General features: G+C 39.3%; 1 protein-coding gene across 4 annotated transcripts in view; it reads right to left on the bottom strand.

Annotated features, from left to right (window-relative positions):
* P4HA1 (prolyl 4-hydroxylase subunit alpha 1) overlaps positions 1-25,163 on the bottom strand; it is a 94,745-nt gene that overhangs the window by 63,705 nt on the left and 5,877 nt on the right. For all 4 annotated transcript variants that reach the window (XM_055275807.2, XM_055275808.2, XM_063637577.1 and 1 more), the window contains exons 2-5: positions 7,313-7,420; positions 6,233-6,329; positions 4,539-4,690; positions 1,016-1,153 (exon numbers count right to left, since the gene is read on the bottom strand). In XM_055275807.2, the coding sequence (XP_055131782.1) occupies positions 1,016-1,153; positions 4,539-4,690; positions 6,233-6,329; positions 7,313-7,388 (463 nt within the window). In that variant the 5' untranslated portion in view covers positions 7,389-7,420. The remainder of the gene's footprint in view (positions 1-1,015; positions 1,154-4,538; positions 4,691-6,232; positions 6,330-7,312; positions 7,421-25,163) is intronic.

Here is a 25,163-nt window from a genome sequence, read left to right as displayed (position 1 = left end):
TCCAAGCACTCATCTTACTATACTGTAAGAATGTTAAATACCCTAATGGCAAGGGTAGTGTATGTCTTGTTCATTATGTGTCCCCCAGTACCTAACATAATAGCTGGCATATATTAAGTATTTAATATCTATTAAATGTGTTTTAAACCTGAAGCCAATTTTAAACATAAGGTTATAATCTTATCAAAAGCATTATAATGTATAATATTAGTAGAAGCTGAAAATTTGCAAATTTGTATATTTTTGGAAGTTCAAATTAATGGACTTATATTCCAGCTTAACAGAAATTTTATTTACTATTAAACCATGTTTAGTACCAACGGATACCTTCACCTCAAATAAAGGGAGATGAGCAAGAAAACATTTTGATAAACAACTCATCCCACTGATTTTTTCTTACTGAGAAAATCAATTTCAGTATGAAGACAGAGACAACATATTTTATTTCTGCAGCTGACAATGACAGGAGATAGTAGTGGTAATGAGTCACAAACTTTGAAAAAGTGAGGGACAGCAGAAGTAAATTATCATGAAAGTAACTATAACTTACAAAGAGGACTTTGCCAAAAATAGGTCAGAAAGTAGGATGTTCCATACTATGGAACACTTTAAACATATGTGGATACCCAAAAAATATTGGCTTTTAATTATTTAACATATAAACTTTGACTATCAACTCCCTTATAGCTTTAGATACAAAGCTTTCAAATAGTATTAGGTGTTCTGAATAAAAACATTTGGTGAAATGATAGTTTCTTTTCCTTACACACTAAAATTCCCTACTTAAGTTAGTCTCTATCAATACAAGCTTTCAGAGTAACAAGCTAGAAGCATACCCGTAACTATTAAGCCCTAAGAGAAAGGGAAGGTGATTCTTTAGTCTTTGAAGGCTATGAAACAAACTACAATTTAAAATCTTAAAATGCAAAAGTCTTTTTTATACTAACATTGTGTTAATGGACTCAACAGAGAAGCTAGGTGATAGGTATTTTATAGAATGGAAGAATGATCTTACCTGGAAGATTACCCTTTGAGATGGTATCTGTATCCAAATTGTAGGTATCCTGGAGACGTAACAGAGCTTTGGCTGCCCCAACCTGATCTTCATCATTAGGAAAGTACTGTCTCTGAATGGTTAGGTTAGAGATAAAGCCTTGAAATAGATAAATCAAAGAAAAAACAGACTGTAGAACCTCATAAACTTCCCATAAACAAACTTAATAAGGATTGTTCAAAATCTGTTTTATTATTTTTTACCACACCATGAAAAGTTCTGCATACTCAACAAGAAAAAATTAAATACACTGAATAAGACTTGGCATACTTCTAACTTGTTCAATCTTCCAAAAGCCTAGGGTTGCTTAAGGACTGTGATGCTGTTATATAAATTGTATCTGTATTAGCAGGTAAAGACTACCTAACATAATAGTTATGAGTTTTTAGTTATATAACACAGCAAGAAAACAAAGTGCATCCACTAAGTTTGAGAAATGAACACATTTATGGGTCTGAAAATGACATTCATTGACAATCAATTATACTTCCAGATAACAGATGGTAAGTAAAATGTGTGCTCTTAAAGTTGCTTTTTTCGGCTGGGCACGGTGGCTCACGCCTGTAATCCCAGCACTTTGGGAGGCCGAGGTGGGCGGATCACGAGGTCAAGAGATCGAGACCATCCTGGCTAACACGGTGAAACCCCGTCTCTACTAAAAATACAAAAAATTAGCCGGGCATGGTGGCGGGTGCCTGTAGTCCCAGCTACTCGGGAGGTTGAGGCAGGAGAATGGCGTGAACCCGGGAGGCGGAGCTTGCAGTGAGCCGAGATCATGCCACTGCACTCCAGCCTAGGCGACAGAACAAGACTCTGTCTCAAAAAAAAAAAAAAAAAAAAAAAAGTTGCTTTTTTCTTCCATGTATTACACATTATATAAATACGTAAATATATAAAGTTTGGTGGAATTCTTCAAGAAGGAAGAGATATTAATTATATATTTAAGATCAACAGCCAAGCTAGTTTACTAAGATATATTTAGATCAGTTTAATTATCAAACATGATGTTGATCAACCAAAATTTACAATATATAAACCTAATCTTAGAGTATTTATATAAAGTATGCAAAAATCAAACAAACCAATTACTGATAACTATATAACCCCAAGAAGAATGGATGCTAAACATTCCTTAACAAAAAATTGGTTTAAAATTTTAATATGTGTCATTACTTGTGAATAAAAATTAGGTATGAGACTTCCCTCTCTTCTCATTGACTTATAATCAACTTTTTTTTTTTTTTTTTTTTTGAGACAGTCTCACTCTGTCATCCAGGCTGGAGAGCAGTGGCACGATCTCAGCTCACTGCAACCTCCACCTCCCAGGTTCAAGCAATTATCATGCCTCAGCCTCCCAGCAGCTGGGATTACAGGCATGTGCCACCACACCCGGCTAATTTTTATATTTTTAGTGGAGACGGGTTTCACCGTGTTGCCCAGGCTGGTCTCCAACTCCTGGCCTCAAACAATCCACCTGCCTTGGCCTCCCAAAGTGCTGGGATTACAGGCGTGAGCAACTGTGTCCAGCCAGCTACGTATTTTGAACAGCAAGAGACCAGGCCTTTTTTTTTTTTTTTTTTGAGATGGAGTCTCGCTCTGTCACCCAGGCTGGAGTGCAGTGGCACAATCTCGGCTCACGGCAACCTCCGACTCCCAGGTGCAAGCGATTCTCCTGCTTCAGCCTCCTGACTAGCTGGGATTAAAGGTGCCCACCACCATGCCTGGCTAACTTTTATATTTTTAGTAGAGATGGGTTTTCACCATGTTGGCTAAGCTGCTCTCAAACTCCTGACCTCAAGTGATCTGCTGGCCTCAGCCTCCCAAACTACTAGGATTACAGGCGTGAGCCACCATGCCTGGCTGAGACCAGGCATTTTTATGTTAATGAAAATGTACAAATGAACAAATAACTAGAAGAGGGCTAGAGTTTACATCAAGCATATTTTTATGTTGTTTTGTCTCTTTTTAGAGACAGAGTCTTGCCATGTTGCCCAGGCTGAAGTGCAGTGGCTTTTTACCGGTATAATTCCATTATTAGATCAATCATGGGAGTTTTGACCTGCTCTGTTTCCAACAATTTTTTTAGTTTTATGACCAACTCTCAGTTGCAATCTCTATATGGAATTTTACAAGCAAGTTTTACAAGTTTTATAGAAGGCTATAATATTTCTTATGCTACAAACAAAATTCTAAGAAAAATTTAAAAAAAATATATATATATATATATTTCTGTCTCATAGCATTATAGAATGACGACTACAGATTAAAACAACAAAGTCCCAAGGTTCACATTATAGAACTTAGTTCATTACTTGAGAATAAATATATGGATTTCCTTTAAAAAATGTGTTCAGGGGCCAGGAACCATGGCTCACGCGTGTAATCCCTAGCACTGTGGGAGGCTGAGGTGGAAGGATCGCATGAGGCCAAGAATTTGAGATCAGCCTGGGCAACATAGCAAAACCTTGTTTCTAAGAAAGAAAAGTTTTTAAATTGGCCTGGCGTGGTGATCTATGCCTGTAGTGTTAGCTACTGAGGAGGCTGAGGTGGGAGGATTGCTTGAGCCCAGGAGTTCAAAGCTGCAGTGAGCCACGATTGTGCCACTGTAGTCCAGCCTGGGCAACAGTGAGACAGTGAGACCCTGTCTCCAAAAAAAAAAAAAAAGTTCCCAAGATGTTATATAGTACAGAAAATAATAATCACAGGCATTTCCCTCTCACAGTAAAGAAGTATTCACAAGTACTTGCCATATTTTTCTTTTGAAGGCTTCCTGATCCCTGTGCATAATAGTTTTACTTCACTGCTTACAAACACTGGTAAGTACCCTTGGAGTATTTTATCTACATAACTAGCTCAGCTCTTTTGCGTCTCTTCTTCTTTTCTTGGCAGGGCAGGGCGGGGGAGGTGGGGGGCGGTGGCGCGGCATAATCCCTTTACGTCCTTACTAAAGTCCAGATTTAGTCTTCTACGTCTGTTATTAAAGTATCTAAAACATTTCAACACTCCAACTACAAATTGTATTGTATCACTTACTCATTATTACTGTTTGCAGCCTGTTTGATTGTCTACATTGAGCAAACTAATTCTAAACTTCAAAATACTAGATAGAACACAGCTAATACTTCTCTTTATAGTAACACTCCCAACATTTTTTTAAATTGATTGCAGATGAAGACATAAATTTTTAAAGTTTGAAGGTAATCCTAAAATAAAAATGATTACCCTCAGAAATGAAGCTATATGCCAAATAATCTATTCACTTTTGCAGATTTCAAAAGTCAACAATAAAAGAAATTACTTCTTTTTTAATCAGAGAATTCAGGATTTTGACTAAATTAACTCTATTCAAACCAAATGCACCCAGGCATAATCCAGTTACAACACTGAACTGAATTGGTTTCCTGGGAACTGAATTTATCACTAATTTTATTATTTCTATATATGGCGGCAATATTGCCTTACTCAGGAATCTCTTCAGACTTACCATCTGACATATCCTTAAGGACCAGATTCTCCAACTCACTCCACTCAGTATTCAGACGTTTCATTAATTTGAATGCATTTACTGGATGCCCAACAAATCCTTCTGGATCTTTTGTCGCTGTACTAGTTAGCCGATCTAACTTCTCTGCCCATCTACAGATGTAAAACATAAAAACTGAATATTTATATTTCATAGGGAAAAACACAATTTAATGAAATGCTCAGAAAAAAAAAATGACTAGAAGTTTTTGAGTTAAAGTATACCCGTAGTTTCTTTTTAAAGTAAAATTATAAGGTCTCTTTAAAAAGCGACATCCTCTTGGCAAAATCAATACAACTATAGGACTTTTTGTTTTAATTTTGTTTCTCCCAAATGGTTACAGTAAATGGAACCTCCCTGTCTTAGTAAAAGTTGTGACTAAATCCCTCTAGTAAAAGTCTAAAAATTTTAGACTTAGGTCCCAGGGCCAAATAACTGATTATTACAAACTACAAATTAGCCCAACCCAAATTCAATTACATGTTCATTTAAATCAACTTATACTAAATTTTTACATCCAGTTTCTAGAAACTATATCTTAAAATGAAAAACTGAACACTTAACTACTCATTAAGTAAAAGATAGGAATTCTCAGGTCAGGATTAACTATGCACATGAGTCAATTAAAAATAAATTCATATTTGAGAAAAACTATCAATTAAATAACACTAACCATACTTATCACTATAATCTCTACAATGGAACCATGGGAGTAAAGGATAAGTAGAATTGGAAAATTATTGCAGCAGGTGGCTCGACTAAGAGGTCAGAGGAGGATGCAAGATATTAGCAATACTTTTAAAATTTATCAGTCAGGCTAGGTGCAGTGGCTCACACCTGTAATCCCAGCACTCTGGGAGGCTGAGGAGGGCAGATCACCTGAGGTCAGGAGTTCAAGACCGGCCTGGCCAACACGGCAAAACCCCATCTCTACTAAAAATACAAAAATTACCCGGGTATGGTGGCGCACACCTGTAATCCCAGCTACTTGGGAGGCTGAGGCAGGAGAATCACTTGAACCTGGAAGGTGGAGGTTGCAGTGAGCCACGATCATGCCATTGCACTCCAGCTTGGGCAACAGAGCAAGACTCTGTCGCAAAAAAAAAAAAAAATTATCAGTCAACTTCCCATATCCATCCATATTCTTTTTTTTTTTTTTTTTTTGAGATAGCATCTCGCTCTGTAGCCCAGGCTGGAGTGCAGTGGCACAATCTTGGCTCACTGCAGTCTCCACCTCCCAGGTTCAAGTGATTCTCCCACCTTAGCCTGCCAAGCAGCAGGGATTACAGGCACATGCTACCACACCCGACTAGTTTTGTATTTTTAGTAGAGACAGGGTCTCACCACATTGGCCAGGCTGGTCTTGAACTTCTGGCCTCAAGTGATCCACCCTCCTTGGCCTCCCAAAGTGCTGGGATTACAGACATGAGCCACCGCATCCGGCTGGTATCTATCCATATTCTTATCTCAACCCATATTCTTCCATGTGAAAGTTGGCCCAAGCGTAACTTGTTCTCTATACTCCTATTTTAGCCATTTCAACTGGCTTTGTAAGACTCAAAAATGGGTTTCATTTCTACTTAAAGAATATTTTAGCTCGAGAAAGAAAACATCCAGGTTGAGTCAGAGTCATAATAAGCAAACATTTTGCTTACTTTTTTATTTGTTCTAACTTGTCCTCTTCTGCCTTAATATAATCTTTCAGAGAAGTCACCAGATCTTTCTCAGTATGGATCAAATCAGTCATCTGACCTAGAAGGGGAAGAAGGTTATCAAATACTCATATCCTTCAACATAAGTATGTTAAGAATAAGAATGATTGAGACTGTTTCATTCTATGAGACAATTTAACTGGCATGAATCAGATATGCTGGAGACGATCTTTTCTTCCTTTTTATCAGATAAACCAAAATAAAGCCAAAAACTTTTCTAATCAACTGTTCCAGTTCTAATTTTCAAGCCACTTAATTTTGCAAGCTTTAGACTGTGCTAGCAAATTGTCTTTACATCTACAAATATATTTTTAAATTGCAAATCAACACTACTTTCCAAAGATTGTTTCTTCACCTTTACCTTTACTTCTTTAGTTCTCTCCTTTACCTCACCTTTGTTTTTGAGACTAATTAGAATTAAATTTTTATTTAATAAATAAAAGCCACACTAAAAAAGTTTCAAATAATCTGTTTAGTTATTTATAACAGGACGCAGAACCCATCATTTTATATACTGGAATCAAGAGTCATAAGTATGTAATACTTATGGGCCGGGTGTAGTGGCTCACGCCTGTTGTAAACCCAGCACTTTGGAGGCCCAGTCAGGAGAATCCCTTGAGGCCAGGAGTTGAAGACCAGCCTGGTCAACATGGTGAGACCCTGTCTCTATTCAAAATAATAATGATAAAATATTTTTTAAGTTATAATACAAAAAAAACTTGTGTTCACAGTAGATTCTTAAGTGGAAAAGCAGATTAGGTATACATGCAGTATATTACTTGTATATCTGTGCACTGAAAAAGACTAAGTATATGCATTAAATTATTTTAACCTCAATATGTATCATTTCTGTAATAAAAAATAAAGAAAATATCAAATTATTAAAAAAGGACCTTTTAGGGGGCAGGGAATAAACCTATACTCTGGGAATACACTGTATTTGTTTTTGCTGATTTTAAAACACTAAAAAATGGAAATTAAAAAATGCAAAACCAACAAAAATCAACAAGTAGTAAGACTTACCAATTGAAGTAAAAAAGCCTGGATGAGCCAAAGACTGGGGAAGCAGAATTCCTATAATTAATATATACCAGATCATCTTGGAAGACTTAATTTTACAGGATCACACACCTACAAAAGAAATAGCGAAATGCAGCCATTACTTAAAAAATACAAAGAGAAGGAAAAGTTCCTTATCTATTATTTCTATGAAAAAGTAAAAGATTCCAAAGTTGCCCATAAAATTGATGTTATTATCAATTGTTTAATAATAGCTACTATCTTGTTTTTCATATAATGAGAGTACTACCATGACATTTCTTTTTTGTGTTTTTTTTTTTTAATTTTAATTTTTTTGAAATAGAGTCTTTGTCACCCAGGCTGGAGTGCCGTGGTGCGATCTTGGTTCACTGCAACCTCCGCCTCTCAGGTTCAAGCGATTCTCATGCCTCGGCCTCCTAAGTAGTTGGGACCAAAGGTGTGTGCCACCACACCTAGCTAAGTTTTTGTCTTTTTAGCAGAGACAAGGTTTTGCTATGTTGGCCAGGCTGGTCCCAAACTCCTGGCCTCAAGTGATCCACCCGCCTCAGCCTCCCAAAGTGCTGGGATTATAAGTGTGAGCCACTGCACCCATATTAGAGAAAAATGTATGTTTGTTATCACCTGATAATTTATGCTTAAAAATTCAAGCTGAGTTTGTTCTCCTTAGTCACTATTACAATTAGAATAATTGAACAGTAGGTGGCTTTCTCATATAGCCTGAAACATAAGTTTTCTCTGTGATTTAGACCTATCCTATGAATTTCCCATAAAAATATACCAACTTATCAGTTTAAATATTAAATATTACCAATACATTTTCAAAATGTTAGAATACATTTTAAAGGAAAAATATTTCAGAGCTTTCTGTTAATCCTTAAAATTCCAAATTTGTGGCCGGGCGCGGTGGCTCACGCTTGTAATCCCAGCACTTTGGGAGGCCAAGGCGGGCGGATCACAAGGTCAGGAGATCGAGACCACGGTGAAACCCCGTCTCTACTAAAAATACAAAAAAATTAGCCGGGCGTGGTGGCGGGCGCCTGTAGTCCCAGCTACTTGGAGATGCTGGGGCAGATGAATGGCGTGAACCCAGGAGGCGGAGCTTGCAGTGAGCCGAGATTGTGCCACTGCACTCCAGCCTGGGCGACAGAGCGAGACTCCGTCTCAAAAAAAAAAAAAAAGTTGCAAATTTGTTCCATCTTTTTCATATATATATATATATATATATATATATATATATATATTTTTTTTTTTTTTTTTTTTTTTGAGACAGTCTCAAAACTCCTGACCTCAAGTGATCCGCCCACCTCATCCTCCCAAAGTTTTAGGGTTACAGGCATGAGCCACAGCACCCGGCCCATCTTTTTCCTATACAGCTTAACTTTTTAAAATAAATTCAATCAAAGGTTGTCGATTTGGGGGCAATAAAATGTTCTAAAATCGACTGGCCAGGCACAGTGGCAGATGCCTGGAGTCCCAGCTACTTGGGAGGCTGAGGCAGGAGGATCACTTGAATCCAGGAGTTCAAAGCCAGCTTGGGCAATATAGCAAGACCCCATCTCTAAAAAACAAATGAATAAATGAAATAAAATTGACTGTGGTGACTGATGGTAGAATGACTCTGTGAAAGTACTAAAAACCATTGAATCATGAATACTAAATGGGTGAATTATAAGGTATATGAATTATATTGCAATGACACTGTTCTCTTGGTTTGACTTGGTTTGGTTTTTCAAGAGACAGCGGTCTTGCTATGTTGTCCAAGTTGAACTCAAACTCCTGGGCTCAAATGATCCTCCCACCTCAGCCTCCTGAGTAGCTGGAAATACATGTCTGTACCACTGTGCCTGTCTTTTTTTTTTTTAAGTTGCAGAGAATCCAAAATGAATAAATAGCCATGTCCATTTAAACTAGTATTTTCTCTCAAAGGACACAGACTTCAGTTCTGTTTCTCTTATCAACTGTGTTCTATGCAAAAAAAAACAGCCTAAGACATGTCTGTGGCCTCTTTTCTTTTTTTAACCTGGCAGCAAAGCCCATTTGTGTTTTTGCTGTATATCCATGGTAGTACTGTCTTTTCTAGTGAGGATTCTTCATGGCAGATGAGGATATAAACTAACCAACAGAAAGGCTTTACCTCACTTTCCCAGATGCCCTGCTAGCACTCTTCTCTTGCTCCTTCTCCCCTACAAACATGAACTTTGTCTTTCTTATTATCTTACAGGAGAATAAGTTACCATTACAGTACAGTTTGCCCCAGTAACAGGCTCCCACTGGTTACCCTGACTTGTCAACCTGTTGCTCTTTGTGCAGGCCCCTCTGACTCGTCTTCCTATGTGACATGAGCTAAACCAAAAGGCTCAACTTCAAATCGAAAGCTCCCCGTTCTACAAGAGCTAAAAAATAACCCCACTGCCCCGTAACTTGAATCTCAATAAAATTAGATCACCACAAAAACTGGAAGTACTCCTTAGTCTCCTCCCTCGAGTTTGCTGCAAACTTCCAGATACTTCCAGAACCACACAGTAATGAAATACACTGCTCTTTTGGCTACCTTACAGTGACTTGGGGAAGGCTTCTAGAATGTAGCAGATGTAGACACTTCCTCTCCTGGGTTCCTGCCAAAGCACAAGGCTTTTTGAAAAGCCTGAGCTGTCTGAAGAGTCTAGAATTTTCTGTTTAAACAGACTTCTATTCTAATTTTCTTCATTGATAAATGCTATTTGCAGAAAATACAAATGCTTTCACTGTACTAACAGAAGGCTAATCACAAATGTTGTCTAAACTTTTAACTCTGATGAGAGTTTAGATTTGTCAGAAAAGAGGTTATTTTGCCATTGCTAAAATATATTGTCACTAAAGTTTTTTTGTCATCTCTCACTGTCCTTAAATCTCCCAAGGAATTAAAAACCATTAGCCTATAGAAATAACTAAAAAGCAGCTTAAGATGGTATTTTTCTTTGAATACCTTGAAAATATTTTAAGAATGACAGAGCCTACATAAAAATTCAAAACAATCGTAGAAAAAATAAATATCTTTACCTTACATCATGTTTCAATCTAGATGGATTAAATAGTCATAATCAACAAAACAAAGTAAAACAAAAAGCAACAACAGAATAGTTACCAGATCTCTAAAAGCAGAGAATTTCTAAACTTAAAAATCAGAAAATGCCCCGGCTGGCCAGGTGCGGTGGCTCATGCCTGTAATCTCAGCACTTTGGGAGGCCGAGGCGGGCGGATCACGAGGTCAGGAGATCGAGACCATCCTGGCTAACGCAGTGAAACCCCGTCTCTACTAAAAATACAAAAAATTAGCCAGGCGAGGTGGCGGGCACCTGTAGTCCCAGCTACTCAGGAGGCTGAGGCAGGAGAATGGCATAAACCCCGGGGGACGGAGCCTGCAGTGAGCCGAGATAGCATCATTGCACTCCAGCCTGGGTGACAGCAAGACTCTGTCCCAAAAAAAAAAAAAAAAAAGAAAATGCCCAGGCACAGTGGTTCACACCTGTAATCCCAGTACTTTGGGAGGCCAAGGCAAGACGATCGCTTGAGCTCAGGAGTTTGAGACCAGACTGGGCAACACAGCAAGACCTCATCTCTACAAAAATAAAAAATAAAAAAATTAGCTGGGTGTGGTGGCATACACCTGTGGTCCCAGCTACTTGGGAGGCAAACGTAGGAGGATCACTTGAGACCAGGAAGTTGATGCTGCAGTGAGCCATGATCTTGTCACTGCTCTCCAGCCTGGGCAATAAAGTGAGACCCCATCTCAAAAAAAAAAAAAAAAAAAGAGAGAGAGAGAAAGAAAACAACCTATCAAAAGCCAGATGGAATTTGAATACACAAAATAAGCTTATGTGTCAAAAAAAAAAAAAACCTTTAAAACTCAAACTAGAAAACCATTTAAAGAAAACAGCACTTTTAAGGAGCTCATACAAATCGATAAGAAAACTACTAAGATATTAATAGACAAGTAGATAAAGAACTTGGAACTCACAAAAAGGAAAAGTAGTTAGCTCAACAAAAAATGCTCAAACTTATTAATATTTAATGACATAAAATAAGAAACCATTTTTGCCCATCAAGTGAACAATTAACAAGCAAAATTATTTATGTTGTTATATGCAAAGAAACGTAAAATGAACACATCCTTTAACTTGTAGAGTTAAATGAAAAAACAAGATTTAAAAATTATCATACAACCTTGGTGGAATCTATATTGACTAAGATTATGTTTTCATTACCCCAACACAAAGTTATAAATAAATTAACACTGGTCAAAACAAAGAAAAAATTATCATAATACGGTCATAACTATGCAAGAACATATGTTCTTGCATAGTTATGGTTAGCATAACTATGGTTAGCACAGTTACTGGTTAGCAAAACAGTAGGTAATTTTTTTTTTTTTTTTTTTTGAGACAGAGTCTCATTTTGTTGCCCAGGCTGGAGTGTAGTAGCACAATCTCGGCTCACTGCAACCTCCGCCTCCCGGGTTCAAGCGATTCTCCTGCTTCAGCCTCTCAAGTAGCTGGGATTATAGGCACCTGCCAACACGCTCGGCTAATTTTTGTATTTTTAGTAGAGACGGGGTTTTGCCACGTTGGCCAGGCTGGTCTCGAACTCCTGACCTCAGGTGATCTGCCTGCCTCGGCTTCCCAAAGTTGCTGAGATTACAGGCGTGAGCCACCGTGCCTGGCTGGTAATTGTCTTTTATATCTCTGTATTTTCCAGACCTCCTATAATACATTTTTATAGTGGCAAAAAAAATTAACTTCGTACAAAGTAATAAACCTAAAGCATTAACTCTCATATTAAGATACCCTAAACTTTTTAAGAAGTAGTTACTTACTCTCTAACAAAAGAGTAGCTAACAAATAATATAAGGTTCTGAGCGTGTTCCATTTTCTAGTTCTATAAGCCTCTACATTTCACTTTCTCTTTTTCAAAGATACTTAAGCCTAAACTGGGTGCAGTGGCTCATGCCTGTAATCCCAACACTTTGGGAGGCTAAGGTGGGAGGATCACTGGAGGCCAGGCGTTCGAAACCAGCCCAGGCAACACAAGCAGACCCCAACTCTATAAAAAATTTGTAAAAATAGCTAGGTGTGGTAGTAGTCCAGTTTGAGGCTGCAGGATCACTTGAGCCTGGGAGATACAGGCTGCAGCGGGCCATGAATGTGCTACCGCACTCTAGCCTGGGTGACAGAGACTCTATACCCATAAAAATAACAGTAAGGCCAGGAGTGGTGGCTCACGCCTGTAATCCCAGCACTTTGGGAGGCCGAGGTGGACAGATCACCTGAGGTGAGGAGTTCGAGACCAGCCTGGCCAACATGGTGAAACCCCGTCTCTACCAAAAATACAAAAATTAGCCAGGCATGGTGGCAGGTGCCTGTAATCCCAGCTACTCAGGAGGCTGGGGCAGGAGAATCACTTGAACCCAGGAGGTGGAGGCTGCAGTGAGCCGAGATCTCGCCATTGTGCTCCAGCCTGGGAGACAAGAGTGAGACTTCGTCTCAAAATAAATAAATAAATAAATAACAGTGAAAATAAAAATAAAGATACTCTGAAAGCAACCCTATTATCTAGCAGTGAACTAGGCTGCCGAAGTAGCACACTTTCCCATTCTATTTCCTCCTACACTTAAGATATAAGACCCAGACTAGGTCAATCATTGACTTTCATTCTCATTAACATAATGGTTGAGGGATGGCCTTGTGAATGGTAGAAAGCAGCTCTTTCTGGAGTTGCTAAGCTCAGAGGATATGAACTTGGGGCTCTCCTGTGACCATCTTTCTCACTTGTCTAGGATCTATAAACAGGACAAAGTCATACAGAGACAAGTAGTTTCAACCCCCCAGGGCCCTGATTCTTTGCAACTATTGCTTTGAATCTGTAAGCTACTACAATAATCTCCCAGCCCACCTAAGAAAGCCTTTAAATTCCTTTTTGCTTAAGCTAATTCAAGTTGGATTTCTGTCACTTACAATAGGAAGTTCAGACCCATACAACATTATTCCAAACTAACATGCCTACCCAAGCTAGATAATAAAAATGAAGACACACCTATATGGCAGTGCTTCTCAAACTTTAGCTCTATCAGAATCACCTAAAGGTCTGAAAAGTTGAGATAATTTGCACAAGTTTCCAGGCAATGCTGATAGTGCTGGCTGGGGGATCACAGTCTGAGAACCACTGGATACAGCAAACAACCCTATGAAATCACCTCTGCATTTAAAATAGATTTTACTTCAATTTATCTTATGTAAAAGTATAACTGAATGTCTAATTACTCTAGGGAATGGTTCTCTAATCTGTTTTAGTACTATGTCTCATTCATCCACATTCATTCAGAAACTTTAAGTGACATGTTAATAGCCAAACATATCAATCACAGGTTTTTTTTAAACAATGGTTTCTAGCCGGGCACGGTGGCTCACGCCTGTAATCCCAGTACTTTGGGAGGCAGAAGCGGGCAGGCAGATTGCTTGAGGTCAGGAGTTTGAGACCAGCCTGGCTAACACAGTGAAACCCCGTCTCTACTAAAAATACAAAAAATTAGCCAGGCGTGTTGGCACACAGCTCTAGTCCCAGCTACTCAGGAGGCTGAGGCAGGAGAATCGCCTGAACCCAGGAGGTGGAGGTTGCAGTGAGCTGAGATTGTGCCACTGCACTCCAGCCTGGGCAATTTAGCGAGACTCCATCTCAAAAACAGAAACAAAATAAACAAACAATGGTTTCCTTATGGTGTCTCACTTCTATTCATTCTACCTTCATTCAGAAAGCAGCTTGCAAAGAGAATCATTATAGAACATTTAAGACTCAAGTATCCCAAAAGACATTATGACTTTATCAAAAATTATAAAATATAAATGCCTCCTGTTCTAAATCTTCAAACAAGCTTGAAAAAGAAATTAATGGGTCAAAATGGATGCAATCTCCTTTCAGAAAGACTAATCTCAGATAGCATCCCTGAAAAGACTTGTCTTAATTTTTAAAAAGACAAAGAGGAGGGAGGGAGGAGGAATAGGAGGAAGAAAGAAAAGAAAACCCTGGCCGGGCGCGGTGGCTCAAGCCTGTAATCCCAGCACTTTGGGAGGCCGAGGCGGGCGGATCACGAGGTCAGGAGATCGAGACCATCCTGGCTAACACGGTGAAACCCTGTCTCTACTAAAAATACAAAAAATTAGCCGGGCGTGTTGGCGGGCACCTGTAGTCCCAGCTCCTCGGGAGGCTGAGGCAGGAGAATGGCCTGAACCCGGGAGGCGGAGCTTGCAGTGAGCCGAGATCGCGCCACTGCACTCCAGCCTGGGTGACACAGCAAGACTCCGTCTCAAAAAAAAAAAAAAAAAAAAAAAGAAAAAACCCAAGAAGAGTCAAAGATCCAAAGATAAACTTACACTGGAATAAAACTTGGTGCTGTAACAGTATTAATAAGTTATTGATAATATTTAGGTTATTGGTTAGATGATAGGTTCAAAAGTGTTTATTATATAATTTTTGTAACATACATGTATATTACTCATAATGTTTGGTAGCATATTATATTTTTTAAACTATAAGAAAAAAAGCAGTATGGAAGAAATCCTACCAGAAAACATTCTCAGGTAGGCCTGGATAAAAATAAATGTGAAGTTTACATTCATCCAAACACAAAGCTTTCCTACAGTTCTTATTCCAAGGAAGTCCAGTCCCACAGACTCAACAGGTCAATCAAACCTGGGAACAAATCTTAAAAGTTCTACCATATAGTAAATACAAATGATCCCCAACATAGGACAGTTTGACTTAGGATTTTTCAACTTTATGATGGTGCAAAAGTGATATACCACTCAATAAAAAACATACTTTGGGCCGGGCACAGTGGCTCACGCCTGTAATCCCAGCACTCTGGGAGGCCATGGCCGGCGGATCATGAGGTCAGGAGTTCAAGACCAGCCCAACAAACAAGGTGAAACCCTGTCTCTACTACGGGCACGGTAGCGTGCGCCTCTAATTCCAGTAACTCAGGAGGCTGAGGCAGAAGAATCGCCTGAACCTGGGAGGTGGAGTTTACAGTGAGCCAAGATGGCGCCACCGCACTCCAGCCTGGGCAACAGAGCGAGACTCCACCTCAAAACAAAAACAAAAACAAAACAAACTTTGACCCCACAACCATTCTGTGGTTCACTTTCAGTACAATATTCAATAAATTACATGAGCTATTCAACACTTTGTTATAAAATAGGCTTTGTTAGATGCTCTTGCCCAACTGTAGGTTAATTTAAGTGTTCTGTTTTGAGCACATTTAAGGTGTGCTAGGCTAAGCTATGATGTTCATCTTACAGTATTTTCAACTTACAGGTGGTTTATCAGGACACAGCCCCATCATAAGTCAAGGAGCATCTATATTTACATTGAGTTATGAGGAGTCATTGAATTTTAAGTACAAGTTATTCAGTGATTTACTAGGACAGGGCATCTGGTAAATAATTCTATTAGCGTTTTGGTCAAATATTTTTCTTCCAAGAAAAAGTTGTAACATTTTCAAAAGTTTGTATCTCCCAGACAAATCATTCAAAAATTAATAAGGCAGACTAAAGAGTGCTTGATATTCTCTTTTTTTAAGCTAGTCAAGTAAAGCAATGGGAGTGCAGAAAGAACAAAGAAACCTGTAACTCGTTGTGATCAATTAGTTGTAAACACCATTGCACTTGGTCCAGCCAAGAATGCTTGATATTCTAAACTAAACTCTCTCTGACACTTAAAATTTTCCACAGGGGTTCTTTTAACCTTCAACACTTGTTCCAAACCTTCTTTTAGAAGGCTCCAACTTTATTTTTCCTCATACAGATCCCTTATTCAACTGTTGGTCCTCCTGAAATCTGTTTCAGACTTTAATGTTTCTGACAGTTTTCATGGTCAACACAAAAGAACACCACAAATTCAGGCTCCTAAATCAGGCCATTATAATATGCTCTGTGTCATAACTTGGCATGTCTTTTCCATTTTAACAGGATGTATCTTCCAAGACAAGTAAGAGTAATTACTAATAGAATTAGTTATATTTCGTTCTTCCTTATAATCCCTCTGCAAATTGCCATTGTTTTTACTTAACTCCATGAATTCCAGTCATACTTCTGTTCTTAAAAGAGAGTGAGCTACACGTCTAGTACTTACAATCTGATGGACAAATACTTTAATGCTATGACCAACTTTTCTATCACAAATTCAGAAATCATGCTAGCTTCTTTCCCTCACTTTCTGTACTAGGGTAGTGAACTGTACTGAGCAGTATTGTAGCACTTATTGGCATAATTCCAAATGAAATGCATTTTAAGATTCATATTAGAAGTCAGCTCTAAGTTAAGACATTGCCCTTAACTGAAAGTGCTACACAGGCTGTCTTTTGCAAGTTCTTCCAAAGTCCCAAGTCTTTCCTGTCAGAAAGAACATTAAGATGAGATAATTTCAAAAACACACACTTCTGTTTTGCTTATGACACCTCCTCCACCCCTTTTCTCTTTCTTCAAGAAACTGCCCCCTTTTACCTTTTTCTGGCACTCTATTCTACCTTTAATTCATCCCCATACAGCATGATACTTATCCCTAACCAAATGGCTATTCAAAGTTCTAGCAGTTCTGAATGCCTGAACTACATAAAATAAAGTTCAAGTGACACAGTGGAACTTGGTCTCAAAAAAAAAAGAATGTATTTGCCTACATATGTAATAGGTTTTTTAAATTTAATACGGTAATTAAAAGAACTCAAAAAAATGTTAAATGAAAGGTGGAATCACAGTTGTTTTTCTCTTCCCTCAACATCTACACTTCTTTGATAAACATTATTTTTAATTTTAAAAAATTCTGTTTCTGTAAATAAACAAGTAAGCTAACAAAAAAACAAAGTTTAAGTAAATAGATAAATCATAGAGTTAGCAAAATCCCAAATGATGAATTCCACAGCTCTGCTTCTAGCTGGCATAATACTACCATCAATTCCTTTTGTTACCAAACAAATTTCACCTATTTTTGATTTAAACAAGAAGTTCTGATAAGACAGCTTTGGTTTTTTCACCACCCTAAGGATGCAAGTAAAAAGTTTAAAAGTTTTGTTTGTACAATATGCATTTTAGATTTCTTAAATATAAATTATGAAGTGAAGTAAGGCAAACAATTCCAAATTCAGAAGTTTTCATGAAACTTCATTCAAGACTAATTGTATCGTTTCGGGGGTCTGGCTTTGTTGCCCAGTCTGGAGTGCAGTGGAGCAATCATAGCTGACTACAGCCTCCACCTCCAGGGCTCAAGTGATCCTTCCACCTCAGCTTCCTGAGTAGCTTGGACTACATGCTTGTGCCACCATGATCGGCCAATTTTTTAAATTTCTTTTATTTCTTGTAGAGTTGGGATCTCCTCATGTTGCCCAGGCTGGTCTCCAACTCCTGGACTCAAGCAGTCTTCCCGCCTGAGCCTCCCAATGTGCTGGGATTACAGATGTGAGCCACCATGCCCAGCCCAAGACTGAATTCTATACAGCAGTTATACTACTTGAAAAATGACCATTTGGGGAAAAAACTGGCATTCTCTTTAGAAAATGACCGTTACATACAAAGAATAATCAATCACAGGAAACAATTTTAAAAAGCTCATTTGCAACAGCAACACTTAATTACCTGGGAATAAACAAGAAAACTTTAAATTTACCCTAAAATTAACACTTTAACACCATTTTGAAGTTTAAGACAATAAACTGGCCAGGCTTGGTGGCTCATGCCACCAAGGTGTAATCCCAGCACTTTGGGAGGCCGAGATGGAAGGATCACTTGAGCTCAAGAGTTCGAGACCAGCCTTGGCAACATGGTGAAACCCAGTCTTTACAAAAAAATACAAAAATTAGCCGGGCATGGTGGCATGCTCCTATAGTCTCAGCAACTCAGGAGGCTGAGGTGGAAGGATTGCTTGAGCCCAGGAGGCAGAGGATACTATAAGCCATGATTGTGCCACTGCACTCTAGCCTGGGTGACAGAGTGAGTCCATCTCATTTAAAAAAAAAATTATCTTCATAACTTTGGATTAGGCAATTAATCATAACGCCTAGGCAATAGTTTCTTAGATATGACACCTAAAGCACAAGAAGCCAAAGAAATAAATAAATTGAACTTTGCCAAAATCTAAAACTGCTGTGCTTCAAGAAAGCGAAGACAACGTAAAACAGTATTAGCGAATCACATTTCCGATAGTATCAGGTTTAGTATCCAAATATATAAAGAACTTAGAACTCAATAATTTTTTTTTTTTTTTTGAGACAGAGTTTTGCTCTTGTTGCCCAGGCTGGAGTGCAATGGCACAATCTCAGCTCACTGCAACCTCCACCTCCTGGGTTCAAGCAATTCTCCTGCCTCAGCCTCCCAAGTAGCTGGGATTACAGGCATGTGCCACCACGCCTGGCTAATTTTGTATTTTTAGTAGAGACGGGATTTCTCCATGTTGATCAGGCTGGTCTTGAACTCCCAACCTCAGGTGATCTGCCCACCTCAGCCTCCCAAAGTGCTGGGATTACAGGCGTGACCCATCGCACCCGACGAGTAATTTTTTTTAATGGGCAAAGGATTTGAATAGACATTTCTCCAAAGAGGCAAGTACATGAAAAGATGTTCAACATCATTCATCACTATGAAAATGCAAATCAATTCCACAATGAGATACCACTTCACTGCCACTTTGATGGCTACAGTAAAAAATGACTAGCTGGGTACAGTGGCATACGCCTGTACTTCCATCTACTTGGGAGACTGAGGCAGGAGGATCACTGGAGTCTAGGAGTTTGAGCATATAACTGCACTACGATTGCACCTGTGAATGGCCACTGTACTCCAACCTGGGCAACATAGTGAGACTTCACCTCTTTAAAACAAAAAGTGACACACAATTACAAGTATTGACAAGGACACAGAGAAACTGGAACTCTGAAACACTGCTGGTAAAAATGTAAAATGAGGCAGTTGGTCTGGAAAACAGTTTAGTTCATCAAAAAAGCTGAACAGAGTAACCATATGGCCCAGATATTTCATTCACAGGTCTATACCCAAAAGAAATGAGAACACATGTCCAGGCAAAAACTTTTGCATGAATGTTCATGGCAGCAGCATTATTCATAATAGCCAAAAGGGTGGAAATAACCCAAATATCCATTAGTGGGTAAACAAAGTGTGGTCTATCCGTACAATGGAATATTATTTGGCTATAAACAGAAATGAAGTACTGACATATAACACAAATGAACCTTGAAAACACTAAGTAAAATAATCTCGGCCGGGCACGGTGGCTCACACTTGTAATCCCAGCACTGTGGGAGGCCGAGGTGGGCGGATCATGAGGTCAGGAGATCGAGACCACGGTGAAACCTCGTCTCTACTAAAAATACAAAAAAAATTAGCCAGGCGTAGTGGCGGGCGCCTGTAGTCCCAGCTACTCGGAGAGGCTGAGGCAGGAGAATGGCGTGAACCCGGGAGGCGGAGCTTGCAGTGAGCCGAGACTGCGCCACTGCACTCCAGCCTGGGCGACAGAGCGAGACTCCGTCTCAAAAAAAATAAATAATAAAATAAAAAAATAATAATAATAATCTCTAGAGACAAAAAGTAGATTAGTGGTTGCCCAGGGTTAGGCAAGGGACAATGGGAGTGACTGCTACTGGGTCTGGGGTTTCTTTTTGGAGTGATATAAATGTTTTAAAATTGATTGCTGTGGTAACAACTGTGAATACATTAAAAGCCACTGAAATGTATACTTCAAAGGGAAAATTGTATGGTACATGAATTATTACTCAATAAAGCTGTTTTAAAAAAATTATAAAGAAAACAGGCTGGGAGCGTTGGCTCACCCCTATAATCCCGGCACTTTGGGAGGCCGAGGCAGGCAGATCACTTGAGGTCAGGAGTTCAAGACCAACCTGGCCAACATAGTGAAACCCCATCTCTACTAAAAATACAAAAATTAGCCAGGTGTGGTGGCACATGCCTGTAAATCCCAGCTACTTGGGAGGCTGAGGCAGGAGAATTGCTTGAACCCACGAGGCGGAGGTTGCAGTGAGCCGAGACTGTGTCACTGCACTCCAGCCTGGGCAAAAGAGTGAGACTGCATCTCAAAAAAAAAAAAAAAAAAAAGGAAATCAACTTAAGTTCTCATTTCACTTGGGTACATACCTAGGAGAGGGAATGTTGGATCATATGACAAGTGTATATTTACCTTCATAAAAAACTGCCAAACGTTTCTCCAAAGTAGCTACACCATTTGCCCTCCCAACAGCAAAGGATGAAAGTTTCCATTGCTCCCATTCTTACCGGCATTTTGTATTGCCGTTTTTTCCTTAGTTTCTCTTAATATCTTAATTTTCACAGTAGGCATATAGTAGTATCTCATTATGGGTTTAATTTGCAATTCCATAATTACTAATGATGTTTAATGGCTTTTTTTTTTTTTTTTTTGAGACAGAGTCTCACTCTGTCACCCAGGCTGGAATGCAGTGGCACAATCTTGTCTCACTGCAACCTCCGCCTCCTGGGTTCAAGTGATTCTCGTGTCTCAGCCTCCTGGGTAGCTGGGATTACAGGCACGTGCCACCACACCTGACTAATTTTGTATTTTTAGTACAGACAGGGTTTTGCTATGTTGGCCGGGCTAGTCTTCAACTCCTGACCTCAGGTGATCCACCCACCTCAGCCTCTCAAAGTGCTGGGATTACAGGCACGAGCCACCATGCCTGGTCTATGTTTAACACCTTTTGGGGTGTTTATCAGCTGTTCATACACCTTCCTGCATAGTGTCTACTCAAATCTTTTGCTGTTTTTAATTAGGTTATTTACTTATTTATTTTAATAGAGATGGGGTCTCGCTATGTTGCCCAGGCTGGTCTCAAACTCCTGGACTTTCAAGCAATCCTCCGGTCTTGGCCTCCCAAAATGCTGGGATTACAGACGTGAGCCGCCGTGCCCAGCTTTGAGTTCCTTATACAGTCTATTTTTTGTCAGATATGTGATGGGGAATATTTTCTCCCAGTCTGTGAAGTCTTTTTATTCTCTCAACAGTGTGTTTGGAATAGCAGTTCTTAATTTTGATGAAGTCTAATTTATCAGTTTGTTCATTTATGAATCATGTTCTTGGTATCATGTCCAAGAAATCTCTGCCTGACCCATGGTCAAAAATATTTTTGTCCTATGTTTTCTTTCAAATATTTTATAGCCGTACATTTTACTTCACAATCTATGAACCTTTTTTTAAATAGAAATGGGTCTCACTCTATTACCAAGGCTAGTCTCAAACTCCTAGGCTCAAGCAATCCTCCTGCCTCAACCTCCCAAAATGCTGGGATTACAAATGTGTGCGACCAGACCCGGCCTATGAACCATTTTGAACTAATTTTTGCATAGAGTGTGAAGTACAGATTGAGGCTCTAATAAAGAAAAAGATTTCATTTTGATGTTTGAGTGCAGATTGCTTTCAAGTCCCACACCTCTCTCCCTTTTGTCTCACATCTGGGTAAGTCTGTAAGAAAGCCCAGGTACTCCCTCCCTTGGTATTGGTGTGAAGTTGAAACCATGTAAATACCACACATGGGGACCATCAAACAAGTTCCACCTCTGGTCACAATAAAAACCAAAGCCACCCACCCCATTTCACTCTTGCTTCATTCTGGACTAAACCTAAGTCCTTGACCTTGAGGAATCCTTTTGCTGTTTACTGTGTGATTAAACTTTATTTAATATCCACTGGTGGATTCATGTCACTAGTCCCAATATTCATATAAATTCCTGGGCAAGGGACTGCCCAGTGTCCAACAGTGGATACTTGGTGCCTAAATAAAACAAAGATTCTGTTTTTTCTTTGCATATGAATATTCAACTGTTCCAGACTATCCTCTGTTGAACTGCCCTTAAACTTTTTCAAAATGAATTGACAATTTTTGTGTGACTAGATTCTCTATTTTGCTCAATTGATCTGTATGTCTATCTTTTCTCCAATACCACAGTCTTGGTTATTGCAGCTTTAAACTAAGTTGAAATCAGGTAGTGTGAATCTTCCAACTTTGTTATTCTTTTTCAAAATTGTTTTAGCTTTTCTTTTTTTTTTTTTTTTTTTTTTTTTCTCAGACAGAGTCTCGCTCTTTCACCCAGGCTGGAGTGCAGTGGCGCGATCTCGGCTCACTGCAGGCTCTGCCCCCCGGGGTTCACGCCATTCTCCTGCCTCAGCCTCCCTTGTAGCTGGGACTACAGGCGCCTGCCACCTCGCCCGGCTAATTTTTTTTTTTGTATTTTTAGTAGAGACGGGGTTTCACCGTGTTAGCCAGGATGGTCTCGATCTCCTGACCTCGTGATCCGCCCGCCTCGGCCTCCCAAAGTGCTGGGATTACAGGCGTGAGCCACCGCGCCCGGCTGTTTTAGCTTTTCTAGTTCCGTTGGTTTTCCATATTGATTTTAGAATCAGCTCATTAGTTTCTATAAGAAATCCTCTGAGATTTGGACTAGAAATGCACTGAATCTATAGATCAGTTTGAGAAGAGTAGATATCTTAATACTGAGTCTTCTAATCCATGAACATGATATAATCAGTGTTTCATAATTTTCAACATACAAATATTACACACCATTTGAAAAGTTAATACTTAAGTATTTCATGGTTTTTAGTGCTATTGAGATGGGAATTTTTCACTTTAGTTTCTAACTGCTCATTATTAGTATACAGAAATACAATTTACTGTTGTATACTGACCTTCTAAGCTACAACTCTGCTGAATTCACTTATTCACTAGAGCTTTTTTGAAGAGTCTAGGATTTTCTACATAGACATGTTGTCTGTGAATAGAAACTGCTCTTTGAAGCACACTGTTTAAAGAATGAAGATAAGCCACCAACTGGGAAAAAATATTTCCCTATCACATCTAGCTATTGCACTCCTACGCATTAATACAAGAGAAAAGACAGCATCTCTCTCTCCAACTTGTACATGAATGCTCATAGCAGCTTTATTCATGATAGTCAAAAAGTGAAAACAATCCAAATGTCCATCAAAGGGTAAATGGGTTAAAAAAATCATGGTATATTCATAAAATGTAATACTATTCAATAATAAAAAACTATGAACACGTAACAACATAGATGAATCTCAAAATAATTACGCTCAGTGTAAGGAGATGCCCCGTGCCAAAATAAAGCATATATACAATTCCATTTTTATAAAGTTCTAGAAAATAAAAACTAATCTTAAGCAACAGAAAGGAAACAATGGTTTCCTAGGGATACAGAGAGGGTAGTAATGAGCAAAAGAAGGGATTACAAAAAGTCATAAGGATACTGCCGATGCCCAGGCTAGAGTGCAGTAGTGTGATCTTGGCTCACTGCAGCCTCAATCTCCAGGCTTTGGGTGAGTCTCCCACCTTAGTCTCCCCCAAGTAGTGGGGACTAAGGGTACACAACACCACACCCGGCTAATTTTTTTATTTTTTTGTAGAGACAGGGTTTTACCATGTTGCGCAGGCTGGTCTTGAACTTCTGGACTCAAGCAGTCCTCCTGCCTCGGCCCCCCAGTGTGTTGGGATTACGGGTGTGAGCCACTGCACCTGGCCAAGTATACTCTTTTTTGAGACAAGAGACTCATTTCTGTCACCAGGCTGGAGTACAGTAGCACAATCACAGCTCATTGAAGACTCAACCTCCCAGCTCAAGCAATCCTCCTGCCTCAGCCTCCCAAGTAGCTAGGATTACAGGCAGGCACCATCACACCCAGCTAATGTTATTTTATTTTGTGTAGAGATGAAGAAAGATTTCTATGTTGCCCAGGCTGGTCTGGAACTCCTGGGCTCAAGCAATCCTCCTGCCTCAGCCACCCAAAGTGTTGGGATTACAGGCCTGAGCCACTGTGCCTGGCCTTGAGAATACTCTTGAAGGTGATGGATATGTTCCTTATCTTGATTGTACTGACATTTTTTTAAGTAGGTATTTTTGTCAAATTTATCAAATTGTACACTATAAATATATGCAATTTGTCCTGTCAGTTTTGCTCAATAAAGTCGTTAAAATATATCAATTTATTCAATTTATTAGTCATCACCCTTATATCAAAGATTAGTGTTTACTTATCACTATCACTCTACTTGGTGGCAATGGTCACTATTCACTATTTTCAAATACAATATTAAGGTTTTTTAAATTCAGGCATAGTAAATTGAGGTCTATTTTCAAAATATCTTTGAGGTTAAAAGAAGTAACTGCAGGCCAGGTGTGGTGGCTCACGCCTGTAATCCCAGCACTTTGGGAGGCCGAGGTGGATGGATCACCCCAGGTCAGGAGTTCGAGACTCGCCCAGCCAAGATGGTGACACCCTGTGTCTCTACTAAAAATACAAAAAAGTAGTCTGGCGTGGTGGCGGGTGCCTGTAATCCCAGCTACTTGGGAGGCTGAGGCAGAGAATTGCTTGAACCCGGGAGGTGGAGGTTGCGGTGAGCCGAGATTGCGCCACTGCACTCCAGCCTGGGCAACAGAGTGAGACTCCATCTCAAAAAAAAAAAAAAAAAAAAAAAAAGAAGTAACTACATTTTGAAATCATGTAAATTTGAGAATGTTTTCATGTAACCTTTGACTATGAATATGTTGCCTGAGTTTACCAAAAAAAAAAAAAAAAAAAAAAAAGGAGGAAGGTTGTCAGAACCATGGAGCAAGAACAAAGGTCACACACACAAGTAACGTTTTGAGGTCCTAAATTCAACCAGTAGGTTTTAGAAACATAACTTTTTTTTTTTTTTTTTTGAGACAGGGTCTGGCTCTGTCACCAGGCTGGAGTGGAATAGAACAATCAG

Source organism: Symphalangus syndactylus, chromosome 4, assembly GCF_028878055.3.
Source record: "Symphalangus syndactylus isolate Jambi chromosome 4, NHGRI_mSymSyn1-v2.1_pri, whole genome shotgun sequence".
NCBI classification, from domain to species: Eukaryota; Metazoa; Chordata; class Mammalia; order Primates; family Hylobatidae; genus Symphalangus; species Symphalangus syndactylus.
This window is presented reverse-complemented; position numbering and strand designations above follow the sequence as displayed.